Raw genomic sequence first — 18,164 nt, 5'->3', positions numbered from 1 at the left:
ACACTGAGACACACACGGGTTGTACAGTCCCAGACAGGAGTGAATCATTCCCTTTTACCCACTGGGTGTACTGTACATGTACAGGAGCTGACACTGAGACACACACGGGCCGTACAGTCCCAGACAGGAGTGAATCATTCCCTTTTACCCACTGTGTGTACTGTACATGTACAGGAGCTGACACTGAGACACACACGGGTTGTACAGTCCCAGACAGGAGTGAATCATTCCCTTTTACCCACTGTGTGTACTGTACATGTACAGGAGCTGACACTGAGACACACACGGGTTGTACAGTCCCAGACAGGAGTGAATCATTCCCTTTTACCCACTGTGTGTACTGTACATGTACAGGAGCTGACACTGAGACACACACGGGTTGTACAGTCCCAGACAAGAGTGAATCATTCCCTTTTACCCACTGTGTGTACTGTACATGTACAGGAGCTGACACTGAGACACACACGGGTTGTACAGTCCCAGACAAGAGTGAATCATTCCCTTTTACCCACTGTGTGTACTGTACATGTACAGGAGCTGACACTGAGACACACACGGGTTGTACAGTCCCAGACAGGAGTGAATCATTCCCTTTTACCCACTGTGTGTACTGTACATGTACAGGAGCTGACACTGAGACACACACAGGAGTGAATTATTCCCTTTTACCCACTGTGTACTGTACATGTACAGGAGCTGACACTGAGACACACACGGGTTGTACAGTCCCAGACAGGAGTGAATCATTCCCTTTTACCCACTGTGTGTACTGTACATGTACAGGAGCTGACACTGAGACACACACGGGTTGTACAGTCCCAGACAGGAGTGAATCATTCCCTTTTACCCACTGTTTGTATTTCTCACTCTCTCGGATAAGGTGAGGGTTTCAAGGGCACAGTGTTGAATCTCACAGGAAATGAAACAAGGACTGATCTGGTGCCTCGGAATGACTGAGGTTTAACGGTGAGTTTATCGGTGTTATGGGAAACAGCTGGAACACAAGGTGACGACTGGTGTCAGGAGTTGGAAGGACGGTAAAGCGTTACCATAGCAACTTGAGCAGCTTATAATTTTTAGCCGCGAGTGTCCCGATTTGCTAGATGAGTGACGTGTATCCAATAGGCACAAGGCCAGAGGTATCACCGTGGCAACAGTGGATCCAATCCTCGTCCACACAGGCCAGGATCTCCAGCGTGTCTCCTTTCCTGAAGCTCAGGTGGTCTTTATCTGTGGCCGTATGATCACACAGTGTCCGCACCATCCTAGGAGCGAAAAAGAGGCTGCTCAGTGATCAGAAACCTCATAGTTCCCCAAACCACCACACACAGAACATCACCCACAGCCCATGTCAACCATGACTCAGGAGGCCGCGTTCTTCACCTCTGAGTCCGAAGGTTATGAGTTCAGGTCTCACTCCACGGAATTGAGGGCACAATCCAGACTGAGGGAGCGCCGCCCTGTCGGAGGGTCAGTACTGAGGGAGCGCCTCACTGTCGGAGGGTCAGTACTGAGAGAGTGCCGCACTGTCGGAGTGTCAGTACTGAGGGAGTGCCGCACTGTCGGAGTGTCAGTACTGAGGGAGTGCCGCACTGTCGGAGGGTCAGTACTGAGAGAGTGCCGCACTGTCGGAGCGTCAGTACTGAGGGAGTGCAGCACTGTCGGAGGGTCAGTACTGAGGGAGTGCCGCACTGTGGGAGGGTCAGTACTGAGGGAGTGCCGCACTGTCGGAGGGTCAGTACTGAGGGAGTGCCGCACTGTCGGAGGGTCAGTACTGAGGGAGCGCCGCACTGTCGGAGGGTCAGTACTGAGGGAGCGCCGCACTGTCGGAGGGTCAGTACTGAGGGAGTGCCGCACTGTCGGAGTGTCAGTACTGAGGGAGTGCCGCACTGTCGGAGGTGCCGGCTTTTGGTTGAGACGTTAAACAGAAACCCTTTCTGCCCTCTCAGGTGGGTTTAAAAAAATGCCACAGCTGCTATTTGAAGGGCAGGAGGAGTTCCCCCGTTGTCCTGTGGCCAATATTTATCCCTCACTCAACATCACTAAAAGCAGATGCTGTGGGTCATTGTCAGATTGCTGTTTGTGGGACCTTGTGTGTATATTGGCTGCTTGGTTTCTTCAGACAGGTGAGGTACAGGAAGGCCGCATGCGACTCTCAGATGCTACTGAAAGTCAGCCTGCCTTCACGTGAGAGGGAATTGGTGGTGAGCGGGAGGAGTGGGTGCAATGAATGAAAAGCTGTCCCTACCTCGCTGAGCTGGTGGGTTCCTGTGATGGGGTATTTATCTCGGTCAGCGGTGGGAACCTGTCCTTCCGCACAGGAATCACTTTCAGCAGCTGGTCAAAGTGGCTGGTACTCACCTGCAGCCAGTCAGAAGGCAACCTGCAAAAATAAACAGCAAAGGGCTGGTCACCTGGGGGAGACGGAGAGTGAACCCTGGGGAGCAGGGGGGGAAGAGGGGAGTAGTGACTGAACCCTGGGAAGGGGGTGGAGTGGGGAGGAGCAGAGACTCAGGGTCACTCAGCCTTCACTCCAGTGATTATTCACTCCATCTGAAACCAAAAGTACAACACATTTCAGATCAACACAAACAGCTGGCAGGGAAGTGAAAGTACAGGAGCTGTGTCAATGTATAAATGTGCACACGTGTTCACAAGTACAAGATCTGCTTCTGTATGTGGTTCGAGTTAGGGTTTAGTGCAGTTGTCTGCCTGTGTTTATATATGTTGTATAAACCTGTGTGAATGTTTGCACGTGTATTTACACTCATGTGCGTGTGTGTACAAATATTCACACATTTGTACTGGGGCTGGCTCTACTGTCACAGAGACACAAACCAGGTGAGTAATACTGTTAGTGAGGTAGGTGGATCTGTCCAGTTCCTGACCAGCTCTCACCCAGTCACCCATCCACGACACCCAAACCTCATCGTGCAATCAGGACTAACACAAGGGGAGAGACCGCAGGTATGAGCAGACGGCGAGTGTGTGACTGCGAGTGTAAGCAGCGTGTTTGGAGACCATGAGCAAGAGTAAACTGTGAGTGAGAGGAGACGGCGGGTTTGAGGGGACCGGGAATGTGAGGGGACCGCGAGGGTGAGCAGACCGGGAATGTGAGCAGACCGGGATGTGAGCAGACTGGGAATGTGAGGGGACCGTGAGGGTGAGCAGACCAGGAATGTGAGCAGACCTCAAGGTCAAGCAGACTGGGAATGTGAGGGGACCTCGAGGGTGAGCACACCGCGAGGGTGAGCAGACTGGGAATGTGAGCGGATCGCGAGGGTGAGCAGACTGGGAATGTGAGCAAACCGGGAATGTGAGCAGACTGGGAATGTGAGGGGAACGTGAAGGTGAGCAGACTGGGAATGTGAGCAGACCGGGAATGTGAGCAGACCGCGAGGGTGAGCAGACTGGGAATGTGAGCAGACCGCGAGGGTGAGCAGACTGGGAATGTGAGCAGACTGGGAATGTGAGGGGACCTCGAGGGTGAGCAGACTGGGAATGTGAGCAAACCGGGAATGTGAGCAGACTGGGAATGTGAGGGGAACGTGAAGGTGAGCAGACTGGGAATGTGAGCAGACCGGGAATGTGAGCAGACTGGGAATGTGAGGGGAACGTGAAGGTGAGCAGACTGGGAATGTGAGCAGACCGGGAATGTGAGCAGACCGCGAGGGTGAGCAGACTGGGAATGTGAGCAAACCGGGAATGTGAGCAGACTGGGAATGTGAGGGGAACGTGAAGGTGAGCAGACTGGGAATGTGAGCAGACCGGGAATGTGAGCAGACCGCGAGGGTGAGCAGACTGGGAATGTGAGCAGACCGCGAGGGTGAGCAGACTGGGAATGTGAGCAGACTGGGAATGTGAGGGGACCTCGAGGGTGAGCAGACTGGGAATGTGAGGGGACCTCGAGGGTGAGCAGACTGGGAATGTGAGGGGAACGTGAAGGTGAGCAGACTGGGAATGTGAGCAGACTGGGAATGTGAGGGGACCTCGAGGGTGAGCAGACTGGGAATGTGAGGGGACCTCGAGGGTGAGCAGACCGGGAATGTGAGCAGACTGGGAATGTGAGGGGACCGCGAGGGTGAGCAGACTGGGAATGTGAGGGGACCTCGAGGGTGAGCAGACTGGGAATGTGAGGGGACCTCGAGGGTGAGCAGACCGGGAATGTGAGCAGACTGGGAATGTGAGGGGACCGCGAGGGTGAGCAGACTGGGAATGTGAGGGGAACGTGAACAGACTGGGAATGTGAGGAGACCGCGAGGGTGAGCAGACTGGGAATGTGAGCAGACCGCGAGGGTGAGCAGACTGGGAATGTGAGGGGAACGTGAAGGTGAGCAGACTGGGAATGTGAGCAGACTGGGAATGTGAGGGGACCGCGAGGGTGAGCAGACTGGGAATGTGAGGGGACCTCGAGGGTGAGCAGACCGGGAATGTGAGCAGACTGGGAATGTGAGCAGACTGGGAATGTGAGGGGACCGCGAGGGTGAGCAGACTGGGAATGTGAGGGGAACGTGAACAGACCGGGAATGTGAGCAGACTGGGAATGTGAGGGGACCGCGAGGGTGAGCAGACTGGGAATGTGAGGGGACCTCGAGGGTGAGCAGACCGGGAATGTGAGCAGACTGGGAATGTGAGGGGACCGCGAGGGTGAGCAGACTGGGAATGTGAGGGGACCGCGAGGGTGAGCAGACTGGGAATGTGAGGGGAACGTGAACAGACCGGGAATGTGAGCAGACCGCGAGGGTGAGCAGACCGCGAGGGTGAGCAGACCGCGAGGGTGAGCAGACCGCGAGGGTGAGCAGACTGGGAATGTGAGGGGACCTCGAGGGTGAGCAGACCGGGAATGTGAGCAGACTGGGAATGTGAGGGGACCGCGAGGGTGAGCAGACTGGGAATGTGAGGGGAACGTGAACAGACTGGGAATGTGAGGAGACCGCGAGGGTGAGCAGACTGGGAATGTGAGCAGACCGCGAGGGTGAGCAGACTGGGAATGTGAGCAGACTGGGAATGTGAGGGGACCGTGAGGGTGAGCAGACTGGGAATGTGAGCAGACCTCAAGGTCGAGCAGACTGGGAATGTGAGCAGACTGGGAATGTGAGGGGACCGTGAGGGTGAGCAGACCGGGAATGTGAGCAGACCTCAAGGTCGAGCAGACTGGGAATGTGAGCAGACTGGGAATGAGAGGGGACCGTGAGGGTGAGCAGACTGGGAATGTGATCAAACTGCGATGGCGAGCAGACCGGGAATGTGAGCGGAACGCGAGGGTGAGCAGACTGGGAATGTGAGCAGACTGGGAATGTGAGCGGACCGCGAGGGTGAGCAGACCGGGAATGTGAGCGGACCGGGAATGTGAGCGGACCGGGAATGTGAGCGGACCGGGAATGTGAGCGGACCGGGAATGTGAGGAGACAGCGAGGGTGAGCAGTCTGGGAATGTGAGCAGACCGCAAGGGCAAGCAGACTGGGAATGTGAGCGGAACGCGAGGGTGAGCAGACTGGGAATGTGAGCGGACTGGGAATGTGAGCAGACTGGGAATGTGAGGGGACCGTGAGGATGAGCAGACTGGGAATGTGAGCAGACCTCAAGGTCGAGCAGACTGGGAATGTGAGGGGACCGCGAGGGTGAGCAGACTGGGAATGTGAGGGGACTGCGAGGGTGAGCAGACTGGGAATGTGAGGGGACCGCGAGGGTGAGCAGACTGGGAATGTGAGCAGACTGCGAGGGTGAGCAGACTGGGAATGTGAGGGGACTGCGAGGGTGAGCAGACTGGGAATGTGAGGGGACCGCGAGGGTGAGCAGACTGGGAATGTGAGGGGACTGCGAGGGTGAGCAGACTGGGAATGTGAGGGGACCGCGAGGGTGAGCAGACTGGGAATGTGAGGGGACTGCGAGGGTGAGCAGACTGGGAATGTGAGGGGACTGCGAGGGTGAGCAGACTGGGAATGTGAGGGGACTGCGAGGGTGAGCAGACTGGGAATGTGAGGGGACTGCGAGGGTGAGCAGACCGGGAATGTGAGCGGACCGGGAATGTGAGCGGACCGGGAATGTGAGCGGACCGGGAATGTGAGCGGACCGGGAATGTGAGCGGACCGGGAATGTGAGCGGACCGGGAATGTGAGGAGACAGCGAGGGTGAGCAGTCTGGGAATGTGAGCAGACCGCAAGGGCAAGCAGACTGGGAATGTGAGCGGAACGCGAGGGTGAGCAGACTGGGAATGTGAGCGGACTGGGAATGTGAGCAGACTGGGAATGTGAGCAGACTGGGAATGTGAGCAGACTGGGAATGTGAGGGGACCGTGAGGATGAGCAGACTGGGAATGTGAGCAGACCTCAAGGTCGAGCAGACTGGGAATGTGAGGAGACAGCGAGGGTGAGCAGACTGGGAATGTGAGCAGACCGCAAGGGCAAGCAGACTGGGAATGTGAGCGGAACGCGAGGGTGAGCAGACTGGGAATGTGAGCGGACTGGGAATGTGAGCAGACTGGGAATGTGAGGGGACTGCGAGGGTGAGCAGACTGGGAATGTGAGGGGACCGCGAGGGTGAGCAGACTGGGAATGTGAGGGGACTGCGAGGGTGAGCAGACTGGGAATGTGAGGGGACTGCGAGGGTGAGCAGACTGGGAATGTGAGGGGACTGCGAGGGTGAGCAGACTGGGAATGTGAGCAGACCGCAAGGGCAAGCAGACTGGGAATGTGAGCGGAACGCGAGGGTGAGCAGACTGGGAATGTGAGCGGACTGGGAATGTGAGCAGACTGGGAATGTGAGCAGACTGGGAATGTGAGGGGACCGTGAGGATGAGCAGACTGGGAATGTGAGCAAACCTCAAGGTCGAGCAGACTGGGAATGTGAGGGGACCGCGAGGGTGAGCAGACTGGGAATGTGAGGGGACCGCGAGGGTGAGCAGACTGGGAATGTGAGGGGACTGCGAGGGTGAGCAGACTGGGAATGTGAGGGGACTGCGAGGGTGAGCAGACTGGGAATGTGAGGGGACTGCGAGGGTGAGCAGACTGGGAATGTGAGCAGACTGCGAGGGTGAGCAGACTGGGAATGTGAGGGGACTGCGAGGGTGAGCAGACTGGGAATGTGAGGGGACCGCGAGGGTGAGCAGACTGGGAATGTGAGGGGACTGCGAGGGTGAGCAGACTGGGAATGTGAGGGGACTGCGAGGGTGAGCAGACTGGGAATGTGAGGGGACTGCGAGGGTGAGCAGACTGGGAATGTGAGGGGACTGCGTGGGTGAGCAGACTGGGAATGTGATGGACCGCGAGGGTGAGCAGACTGGGAATGTGAGGGGACCTCGAGGGTGAGCAGACCGGGAATGTGAGCAGACTGGGAATGTGATGGACCACGAGGTTGAGCAGACTGGGAATGTGAGGGGACCTCGAGGGTGAGCAGACTGGGAATGTGAGCAGACTGGGAATGTGATGGACCACGAGGTTGAGCACACTGGGAATATGAGCAGACTGGGAATGTGATGGACTCCGAGGGTGAGTAGCGAGTTGCTGCATTACCGGCCTCGATGGTCCTTGGCCTCCTGGTGTGTTTGGTCAGTGCCCGGTGAGTAAGTGCAGGGAACCTTGGCACCAAACAGTCTCCCCAGCCACAGCCTGTTGCTTCCTGGGAGCAATGCCTTACAATCCAGTTCATTCTTAAACCACCCGGGCCTGCGGTTAGGTGTGGCTGTGGGCGGAGTTGCCTCTTCTGGCTTGTCAGATGGGTCTCTGTTGCACAGCTGCTCATTGTTTACAGAACCTGTGGAGTCTTTCTGAGCCACTGGGCCAGTGGAATCGGTGCAGCTGGCACCGAACCCTCTGTCTTCACTGCTCTGCAGTATGGACTCGGACGATTTATTCAGCTGTCTGCTGCTTTCCTGAGCCATTGCCCCTCTCGCAGACCCTTGCTTTGGTGCTGAGGACTCCTGATCACTCATTTTGAAGGGGGAGTTGATGGTTGAGCTCGCTGCCTTTGGTTTCATCCACTTGGCGAACAGCGATCTCCCCTGGGATGGTGCGAGGTAGACCTGGGAACTCTGGCTCAGTTGGTTCCACCAACTCAAGTTGTTCTTCACCCCCGGAGCTGCCTCCCCAGTTCGCTGCTCCTGCGGGCTGAATGTGGGGGCTGCCAGGGGCTCCTGCTGAGGCAGGACAGAAGGCTTCTTCAGTTCCACCAGCGTCTGGGCAAGTCTGTCTCCCCACTGCATCGCTTGGTCAAAAGTTTGCTGCAACGTGTACCCCGACTCTCCCTTGCCCCTCTGATCCTCCAGGGCATTCTGTTGCCTCTTCACACTCGCACCCTCTGTTGTCTCTTGACTACTCGGCTCCTCGACCTCTGCTTGACCTTGATGGTTGACCTCCTCCACTGGATTGGATGACCCTTCGGACAGAAGCTTCTGAAGATTACCTGCCCCGAGCCGCTCTTTCCCCTCGCCCGGTTGACTGCTTGCCACTGCAGAGTTTTCGCCCTGCTGGGTCCCACTGAGCTGGGCTGGGTGCCACTCCTTCTGAGCAAGCCCCCGGAGGCCGGATTCACTCCCCAGGCCCCCCTGATCTGCCAGGAACTGGTAGTGATATTCGAAGAGGGGGTCGAGGTGGAAGGTGAAGACTGAGAGGGGTTGCAGCAGCAGCAGGAGTTCTTGGAATAGGGCGTAGCCGGAACTATGGGACAGTGAGAGGAATGCAGTTGGTGAGTAGTATGTTGTCAGAACCTCTGCAAAAGGAGTGAGACAGAGAGAGGGAACATTAACATGAAGGTAATGTCGAGACCATCCCTCCAAACTCCACACTCTCAATTCCAGTTTCCAGTGTGTGGGCTGGGGGCATGATGAAGAAAATGAACAAAAGACTTGCATTTCGATCACACCTTTCACACCCTCAGAAGATCCCAAAGTGCTTTATAGCCAATGAACCATTACTTTGACGCGTAGTCACTGCTTTAATGTAGGAAACGCAGCAGCCAATTTGTGCACAGCAAGATCCCACAAACAGCAGTGAGATAATAACCAGATCATCCATCTTTTTCTGGTGATGTTGGGTGACGAGGGATAAATATTAACCCAGGGCAGCGGAAGAACTCCTCTGCTCTTTGAGCAGTGTCATGGGATCACCTGAGGGGGCAGAGAGGGCCTCGGTTTAACGTCTCATCCAAAGATGCACCTGACAGTGCAGCTCTCCCTCAGTACTGACCTCCGACAGTGCAGCACTCCCTCAGCACTGACCCTCCGACAGTGCGGCACTCCCTCAGCACTGACCCTCCGACAGTGCGGCCCCAGCCTGACCCCGACAGCTCAGCTGACCCTCCGACAGTGCGGCACACCCTCAGTACTGACCCTCCGACAGTGCGGCGCTCCCTCAGTACTGACCCTCCGACAGTGCAGCGCTACCTCAGTACTGACCCTCCGACAGTGCGGCACTCCCTCAGTACTGCACTGGGAGTGGCAGCCTGGGTTTTGAACTGAAGTCTCAAGTGGGGTCTCGATCCCATATCCTCTGACTTTGAGATGATGTGATGACTCCCTGTCTCAGGGCTATGGGTGACACAGTGCCAGACCCTGCCTGGCCAGAGGGCAGGGAGCAGGACCACTTCCTCAATGAGGCAGAGATTACAATATGTAGACGAGATGTTACAGTTTACAGCTGGATTGTTGGTTTCCTGGACTGCTTTCGATTGCCGCAGGGGATCGGAGAGCAGTTTGCTCCCTTACTGACCTTGGATTTATTGCTGTTCCAGGAAATTACTTCACCACAGGGGAGGGGGGGCAGAAAGGGGGGGGGGTGGGAAGAGGGGAGGGGGGGGGAAGAGGGGAGAGGGGGGGAAGAGGGGAGAGGTGGGGGAAGAGGGGAGAGGGGGGGGGGAAGAGGGGAGAGGGGGGGGAAGAGGGGAGAGGGGGGGGAAGAGGGGAGGGTTGGGGGGAAAGAGGGGAGGGTTGGGGGGAAAGAGGGGAGGGTTGGGGGGAAGAGGGGAGAGGTGGGGGAAGAGGGGAGAGGTGGGGGAAGAGGGGAGAGGTGGGGGAAGAGGGGAGAGGTGGGGGAAGAGGGGAGGGGGGGAAGAGGGGAAGGGGGGAAGAGGGGAGGGTGTGGAAGAGGGGAGGGTGTGGAAGAGGGGAGGGTGTGGAAGAGGGGAGGGTGTGGAAGAGGGGAGAGGTGGGGGAAGAGGGGAGAGGGTGGGGGAAGAGGGGAGAGGGTGGGGAAGAGGGGAGAGGGTGGGGAAGAGGGGAGAGGGTGGGGAAGAGGGGAGAGGGTGGGGAAGAGGGTGGGGAAGAGGGGAGAGGTGGGGGAAGAGGGGAGAGGGTGGGGAAGAGGGGAGAGGGTGGGGAAGAGGGGAGAGGGTGGGGAAGAGGGGAGGGGGTGGGGAAGAGGGGAGAGGTGGGGGAAGAGGGGAAGGGGGGAAGAGGGGAGAGGGTGGGGAAGAGGGGAGAGGGTGGGGAAGAGGGGAGAGGGTGGGGAAGAGGGGAGGGGGTGGGGAAGAGGGGAGGGGGTGGGGAAGAGGGGAGAGGTGGGGGAAGAGGGGAAGGGGGGAAGAGGGGAGAGGGTGGGGAAGAGGGGAGGGGGGAGAGGGTGGGGAAAGAGGGGAGAGGGGGGGAAGAGGGGAGAGGGTAAGAGGGGAGAGGGTAAGAGGGGAGAGGGGGGGGGAAGAGGGGAGAGGGGGGGGAAGAGGGGAGAGGGTGTGGAAGAGGGGAGAGGGTGTGGAAGAGGGGAGGGGGAAGAGGGGAGGGGGAAGAGGGGAGGGTGTGGAAGAGGGGAGGGTGTGGAAGAGGGGAGGGTGTGGAAGAGGGGAGGGTGTGGAAGAGGGGAGGGGGAAGAGGGGAGGGGGAAGAGGGGAGGGGGAAGAGAGGGAGGGGAAGATGGTGTGTTGGGGGAGAATGTGAGGGAAATGTGAGAAAAGTTGAGGGAAATGGGATGAGAGGGGGTGAGGGAAAGGGGGTAGGGGAAGGAAAGGAGGTAAAGAGGGTATGGGCGATGCGGGAGGCCCAGGTGTGGGAGGCTGAGATGGCGAGGGGGGGGAAAGAGAGGAAGGGAGGAGAGAGAGAGAGAGAGAGAGAGAGAGGGGGGGGGTGAGAGAGAGTGAGGGGGTGGGAGAGAGAGAGAGAGAGAGAGAGAGAGAGGGGAGGGAGAGAGCGAGAAGGGGAGGGAGAGAGCGAGGAGGGGAGGGAGAGAGCGAGGAGGGAGGGAGAGAGCGAGGAGGGGAGGGAGAGCGCGAGGAGGGGAGGGAGAGCGCGAGGAGGGGAGGGAGAGCGCGAGGAGGGGAGGGAGAGAGCGAGGAAGGGAGGGAGGGAGAGAGCGAGGAGGGGAGGGAGAACGCCAGGAGGGGAGGGAGAACGCCAGGAGGGGAGGGAGAGAGTGAGGAGGGGAGGGGGAGGGAGGGATAGATAGAGTGTGTTGAGGGAGGGAGAAGTGCTGGGGAGCGGGGGAAGGGGGTGGTGAGTGGGAGGCTGGAGGGGGAAGCAAGAGGGGGAGGGGGAGAGGGGGAAAGGGGAGGGGGGAGGGGAGGGGGAAGGGAGAGGGAAGGGAGAGGGAAGGGAGGGGGAAGGGAGGGGGAAGGGAGGGGGAAGGGAGAGGGAAGGGAGAGGGAAGGGAGAGGGAGGGGATGGGGAGGGGGTGGGGGGAAACGAGAGGTGACCAGGGGGTAAGTAAGACTAGTCCTGATGCCTCAGGTTTTGGGAGTATAGGGCATGCTGAATGGAGCAGCTGCTGTTTTGATGTCTGCAGGTTGTGAAATGCTGATACTCACCTCTGCAGCCGTGTAGATGGGACATCCAGAAATCCAGGAGCTTGAGGCTGAAAGGAGAAAAGGAGAGCTGACAGCAGGTGTTCACTGAGCAGATACCAAAGGACTGAGTGAGAGTGTGAGAGAGAGAGAGAGAGAGAGAGAGAGCGAGGAGGAATTGACAGAAATTGAGAGAGAGAAGGGGGGTGGGGGGGAATTGACAGATTGAGAGAGAGAGAGAGAGAGAGAAGGGGGGGGGAATTGAGAGAGAGAGATGAGAGAGAGGAGGAATTGACAGAAATTGAGAGAGAGAGAGGGGGGTGGAATTGACAGAGATTGAGAGAGAGAGAGGGGGAATTGAGAGAGAGAGAGAGAGAGAAGGGGGGGAATTGAGAGAGAGAGAGATGAGAGGGAGGAGGAATTGACAGAAATTGAGAGAGAGAGAGGGGGGAATTGAGAGAGAGAGAGAGAGAGAGAGAGAGAAGGGGGGGGAATTGAGAGAGAGAGAGAGATGAGAGGGAGGAGGAATTGACAGAAATTGAGAGAGAGAGAGGGGGGAATTGAGAGAGAGAGAGAGAGAGAGAGAGGGGGGGAATTGAGAGAGAGAGAGAGAGAGAGAGAGAGAGAGAGCGAGAGGGGGGGAATTGAGAGGGGGGGGGGAGGAATTGACAGAGATTGAGTGGGGGGGGGAATTGAGAGAGAGAGAGAGAGGGGGGATTGAGCGGAGAGAGAGAGGGGGAATTAGAATTAGAACATTACAGCGCAGTACAGGCCCTTCGGCCCTCGATGTTGCGCCGACCTGTGAAACCATCTGACCTACACTATTCCATTTTCATCCATATGTCTATCCAATGTCCACTTAAATGCCCTTAAAGTTGGCGAGTCTACTACTGTTGCAGGCAGGGCGTTCCACGCCCCTACTACTCTCTGAGTAAAGAAACTACCTCTAACATCTGTCCTATATCTATCACCCCTCAACTTAAAGCTATGTCCCCTCGTGTTTGCCATCACCATCCGAGGAAAAAGACTCTCACTATCCACCCTGTCTAACCCTCTGATTATCTTATATGTCTCTATTAAGTCACCTCTCCTCCTCCTTCTCTCCAACGAAAACAACCTCAAGTCCCTCAGCCTTTCCTCGTAAGACCTTCCCTCCATACCAGGCAACATCCTAGTAAATCTCCTCTGCACCTTTTCCAAAGCTTCCACATCCTTCCTATAATGCGGTGACCAGAACTGCACGCAATACTCCAGGTGCGGCCGCACCAGAGTTTTGTACAGCTGCAGCATGACCTCGTGGCTCCGAAACTCGATCCCCCTACTAATAAAAGCTAACACACCATATGCCTTCTTAACAGCCCTATTAACCTGGGTAGCAACTTTCAGGGATTTATGTACCTGGACACCAAGATCTCTCTGTTCATCTACACTACCAAGAATCTTCCCATTAGCCCAGTACTCTGCATTCCTGTTACTCCTTCCAAAGTGAATCACCTCACACTTTTCCGCATTAAACTCCATTTGCCATCTCTCAGCCCAGCTCTGCAGCCTATCTATGTCCCTCTGTACCCTACAACATCCTTCGGCACTATCCACAACTCCACCGACCTTCGCGTCATCTGCAAATTTACTAACCCACCCTTCTACACCCTCTTCCAAGTAATTTATAAAAATGACAAACAGCAGTGGCCCCAAAACAGATCCTTGCGGTACACCACTAGTAACTAAACTCCAGGATGAACATTTGCCATCAACCACCACCCTCTTCTTTCAGCTAGCCAATTTCTGATCCAAAACTCTAAATCACCTTCAACCCCATACTTCCGTATTTTCTGCAATAGCCTACCATGGGGAACCTTATCAAACGCCTTACTGAAATCCATATACACCACATCCACTGCTTTACCCTCATCCACCTGTTTGGTAACCTTCTCGAAAAACTCAAAAAGGTTTGTGAGGCACGACCTACCCTTCACAAAACCATGCTGACTATCGCTAATGAACTTATTCTTTTCAAGATGATTATAAATCCTGTCTCTTATAACCTTTTCCAACATTTTACCCACAACCGAAGTAAGGCTCACAGGTCTATAATTACCAGGGCTGTCTCTACTCCCCTTCTTGAACAAGGGGACAACATTTGCTATCCTCCAGTCTTCCGGCACTATTCCTGTCGACAATGACGACATAAAGATCAAGGACAAAGGCTCTGCAATCTCCTCCCTGGCTTCCCAGAGAATCCTAGGATAAATCCCATCTGGCCCAGGGGACTTATCTATTTTCACACTTTCCAAAATTGCTAACACCTCCTCCTTGTGAACCTCAATCCTATCTAGCCTAGTAGCCTGAATCTCAGTATTCTCCTCGACAACATTTTCTTTCTCTACTGTAAATACTGACGCAAAATATTCATTTAACACTTCCCCTATCTCCTCCGATTCCACACACAACTTCCCACTACTATCCTTGATTGGCCCTAATCTAACTTTAGTCATTGAGAGAGAGAGAGGGGGGAGAGGAATTGACAGAGATTGAGTGGGGGGGGGGAAATTGAGAGAGAAAGAGAGAGAGAGAGGGGGGATTGAGAGGTGAGGGGGGGGGGGGAATTGAGAGAGGGGGAATTGAGAGAGAGGGAGGGGGAAGGGAGAGAGAGGGATTGAGAGAGAGAGAGAGAGAGGGGAGGGGGAATTGAATTAGAATTAGAATTAGAATATTACAGCGCAGTACAGGCCCTTCGGCCCTCGATGTTGCGCCGATCATCTGACCTACACTATTCCATTTACATCCATATGTCTATCCAATGACCACTTAAATGCCCTTAAAGTTGGCGAGTCTACTACTGTTGCAGGCAGGGCGTTCCACGCCCCTACTACTCTCTGCGTAAAGAAACTACCTCTGACATCTGTCCTATATCTTTCACCCCTCAACTTAAAGCTATGTCCCCTCGTGTTTGCCATCCTCATCCGAGGAAAAAGACTCTCACTATCCACCCTATCTAACCCTCTGATTATCTTGTATGTCTCTATTAAGTCACCTCTCCTCCTCCTTCTCTCTAACGAAAACAACCCCAAGTCCCTCAGCCTTTCCTCGTAAGACCTTCCTTCCATACCAGGCAACATCCTAGTAAATCTCCTCTGCACCCTTTCCAAAGCTTCGACATCCTTCCTATAATGCGGTGACCAGAACTGCACGCAATACTCCAGGTGCGGCCTCACCAGAGTTTTGTACAGCTGCATCATGACCCCGTGGCTCTGAAACTCGATCCCCCTACTAATAAAGGCTAACACACCATATGCCTTCTTAACAGCCCTATTAACCTGGGTAGCAACTTTCAGGGATTTATGTACCTGGATACCAAGATCTCTCTGCTCATCTACACTACCAAGAATCTTCCCATTAGCCCAGTACTCTGCATTGCTGTTACTCCTTCCAAAGTGAATCACCTCACACTTCTCCGCATTAAACTCCATTTGCCATCTCAGCCCAGCTCTGCAGCCTATCTATGTCCCTCTGTACCCTACAACATCCTTCGGCACTATCCACAACTCCACCGACCTTCGTGTCATCCGCAAATTTACTAACCCACCCTTCTACACCCTCATCCAGGTCGTTTATAAAAATGACAAACAGCAGTGGCCCCAAAACAGAACCTTGCGGTACACCACTAGTAACTAAACTCCAGGATGAACATTTGCCATCAACCACCACCCTCTGTCTTCTTTCAGCTAGCCAATTTCTGATCCAAAGCTCTAAATCACCTTCAACCCCATACTTGCGTATTTTCTGCAATAGCCTACCGTGGGGAACCTTATCAAACGCCTTACTGAAATCCATATACACCACATCCACGGCTTTACCCTCATCCACCTGTTTGGTCACCTTCTCGAAAAACTCAATAAGGTTTGTGAGGCACGACCTACCTTTCACAAAACCGTGCTGACGAGAGAGAGGGAGGGGGAATTGTGAGAGAGGGAGAGAGAGGGATTGAGAGAGAGAGAGAGGGATTGAGAGAGGGGGGGGGAGGGGGAGGGAGAGAGTTGAGAGAGAGAGAGAAAGAGGGGGGAATTGAGAGAGAGAGAGAGAGAGAGAGAGAGGGGAAGGGGAATTGAGAGAGGGGGAGGGGGAATTGAGAGAGAGAGGAGGGGGAGGGAGGGAGAGAGAGAGAGGAGGGGGAGGGAGGGAGAGAGAGAGGGGGGAGTGAGAGAGAGAGAGAGAGAAAGGAAGGGAGAGGGAGGGAGAGAGGGGGATTGAGAGGGAGGGAGAGAGGGGGGGAGAGAGAGAGAGGTGGGAGAGAGAGAGAGAATGAGAATCTCACCCACAGTTAGCAGAGAGCTCTAGCAGGGACTGCAACTCACTTACTTTAACAGGCCAAATATAAAAGCATTGAACTTCTTCTGGGAGTTTCTGAGCTGGGAGAGCTGATCCAGCTGACAAAACAGGCTGTGCAGGGGCTTGAGACAGGGACCTACAGAGAGCAGAGGCAGAATGAGAATAGACACACAACACATCAACAGGGAAAACCCCCTCCCATCAATCCAAACTTAACTGTCTTTTAGTGGGGGAGGGAGGGGGGGAGGAGGAGAGAGGGGGAGGGAGGAGAAGGAGAGGGGGGAGGGAGGAGGAGAGAGGGGGAGGGAGGAGAAGGAGAGGGGGGAGGGAGGAGGAGAGAGGGGGGAGGGAGGAGGAGAGAGGGGGGAGGGAGGAGGAGAGAGGGGGGAGGGAGGAGGAAGGGAGGAGGAGAGGGGGGGGAGGGAGGAGGAGAGGGGGGAGGGGAGAGGGGGGAGGGAGGAGGAGAGGGGGGAGGGGAGAGGGGGGAGGGGGGAGGGAGGAGGGGGGAGGGAGGAGGAGAGAGGGGGAGGGAGGAGGAGAGAGGGGGGAGGGAGGAGGAGAGAGGGGGGAGGGAGGAGGAGAGAGGGGGGAGGGAGGAGGAGAGAGGGGGAAGAGGGGGGGGAGGGGGAAGAGGGGGGGGAGGGGGAAGAGGGGGGGGAGGGAGGAGGAGAGAGGGGGGAGGGAGGAGGAGAGGGGGGAGGGAGGAGGAGAGAGGGGGAGGGAGGAGGAGAGAGGGGGAGGGAGGAGGAGAGAGGGGGAGGGAGGAAAGAGGGGGAGGAGGAGAGAGGGGGAGGAGGAGGAGAGAGGGGGAGGAGGAGGAGAGAGGGGGGGAGGAGGGGGGAGGGAGGAGAGAGGGGGGAGGAGGAGGAAGGGAGGAGGAGAGAGGGGGAGGAGGAAGGGAGGAGGAGAGAGGGGGAGGAGGAAGGGAGGAGGAGAGAGGGGGAGGAGGAGGAGAGAGGGGGGGAGGAGGAGAGAGGGGGGGAGGAGGAGAGAGGGGGGAGGAGAGAGGAGGGGAGGAGAGAGGGGGGTTATGAGGAGAGAGGGAGGAGGAGGGGGGGAGGAGGAGAGAGGGGGGGAGGAGAAGAGAGGGGGGAGGAGGAGAGGGGGGAGGAGGAGAGGGGGGAGGAGAAGAGAGGGGGGAGGATGAGAGAGGGGAGGGAGGAGAGAGGGAGGGAGGAGAGAGGGAGGGAGAAAGAGGAGGAGAGAGAAGGGGAAAGAGAGGGGAGGAGGAGAGAGGGGGGGGAGGAGGAGAGAGGGGGGGAGGAGGAGGAGAGAGTGGGGGAGGAGGAGGAGAGAGGGGGGAGGAGGAGGAGAGAGGGAGAGGGAGAGAGGGGGAGGGGGAGAGAGGGGGAGGGGGAGAGAGGGGGGAGAGGGGGGGAGGAGGAGAGAGGGGGGAGGAGGAGAGAGGGAGGGAGGAGGAGAGAGGGGGGGAGGAGGAGAGAGGGGGGGAGGAGGAGAGAGGGGGGGGAGGAGGAGGAGAGAGGGGGGAGGAGGAGGAGAGAGGGGGGAGGAGGAGGAGAGAGGGGGGAGGAGGAGGAGAGAGGGGGGAGGAGGAGGAGAGAGGGGGGAGGAGGAGAGAGGGAGGGAGGAGGAGAGAGGGGGGGAGGAGCAGAGAGGGGGGAGGAGCAGAGAGGGGGGAGGAGCAGAGAGGGGGGAGGAGCAGAGAGGGAGGGAGGAGGAGAGAGGGGGGAGGAGGAGAGAGGGGGGAGGAGCAGAGAGGGGGGAGGAGCAGAGAGGGGGGAGGAGCAGGGGGGGGGGAGGAGGAGAGAGGGGGGGAGGAGGAGAGAGGGGGGGTGGAGGAGAGAGGCGGGTGGAGGAGAGAGGGGAGGAGGAGAGAGGGGAGGAGGAGAGAGGGGAGGGAGGAGAGGGGAGGGAGGAGAGGGAGGGAGAGAGAGGGGGAGAGAGAGAGGGGGAGAGAGAGAGAGGGGGAAAGAGAGAGGGGGAAAGAGAGAGAGGGGGAAAAGAGAGAGAGGGGGAAAAGTGAGAGGGGGAAAAGTGAGAGGGGGAAAAGTGAGAGGGGAAAAGTGAGAGGGGGAAAAGTGAGAGGGGGAAATGTGAGAGGGGGAAAAGTGAGAGGGGGAAAAGTGAGAGGGGGAAAAGTGAGAGGGGGAAAAGTGAGAGGGGGAAAAGTA

General features: G+C 56.8%; 1 protein-coding gene across 1 annotated transcript in view; it reads right to left on the bottom strand.

Moving 5' to 3' along the window:
* Nucleotides 1-654: 654 nt before the first annotated feature.
* The window catches only part of LOC137356903 (AP-4 complex accessory subunit RUSC2-like), a 17,816-nt gene continuing 306 nt past the window's right edge, over nt 655-18,164 (bottom strand). Inside the window, exons 2-6 of the mRNA XM_068022742.1 lie at nt 16,063-16,168; nt 11,728-11,774; nt 7,512-8,706; nt 2,249-2,383; nt 655-1,265 (exon numbers count right to left, since the gene is read on the bottom strand). Coding sequence (XP_067878843.1) covers nt 1,100-1,265; nt 2,249-2,383; nt 7,512-8,706; nt 11,728-11,774; nt 16,063-16,168 — 1,649 coding nt within the window. The 3' untranslated portion in view covers nt 655-1,099. The remainder of the gene's footprint in view (nt 1,266-2,248; nt 2,384-7,511; nt 8,707-11,727; nt 11,775-16,062; nt 16,169-18,164) is intronic.

The sequence above is a fragment of the Heterodontus francisci genome, chromosome 46 (genome assembly GCF_036365525.1).
Source record: "Heterodontus francisci isolate sHetFra1 chromosome 46, sHetFra1.hap1, whole genome shotgun sequence".
Classification (NCBI taxonomy): Eukaryota; Metazoa; Chordata; class Chondrichthyes; order Heterodontiformes; family Heterodontidae; genus Heterodontus; species Heterodontus francisci.
Note: the sequence above shows the minus strand (reverse complement) of the source record. Positions and strands in the feature narration are given on the sequence as shown.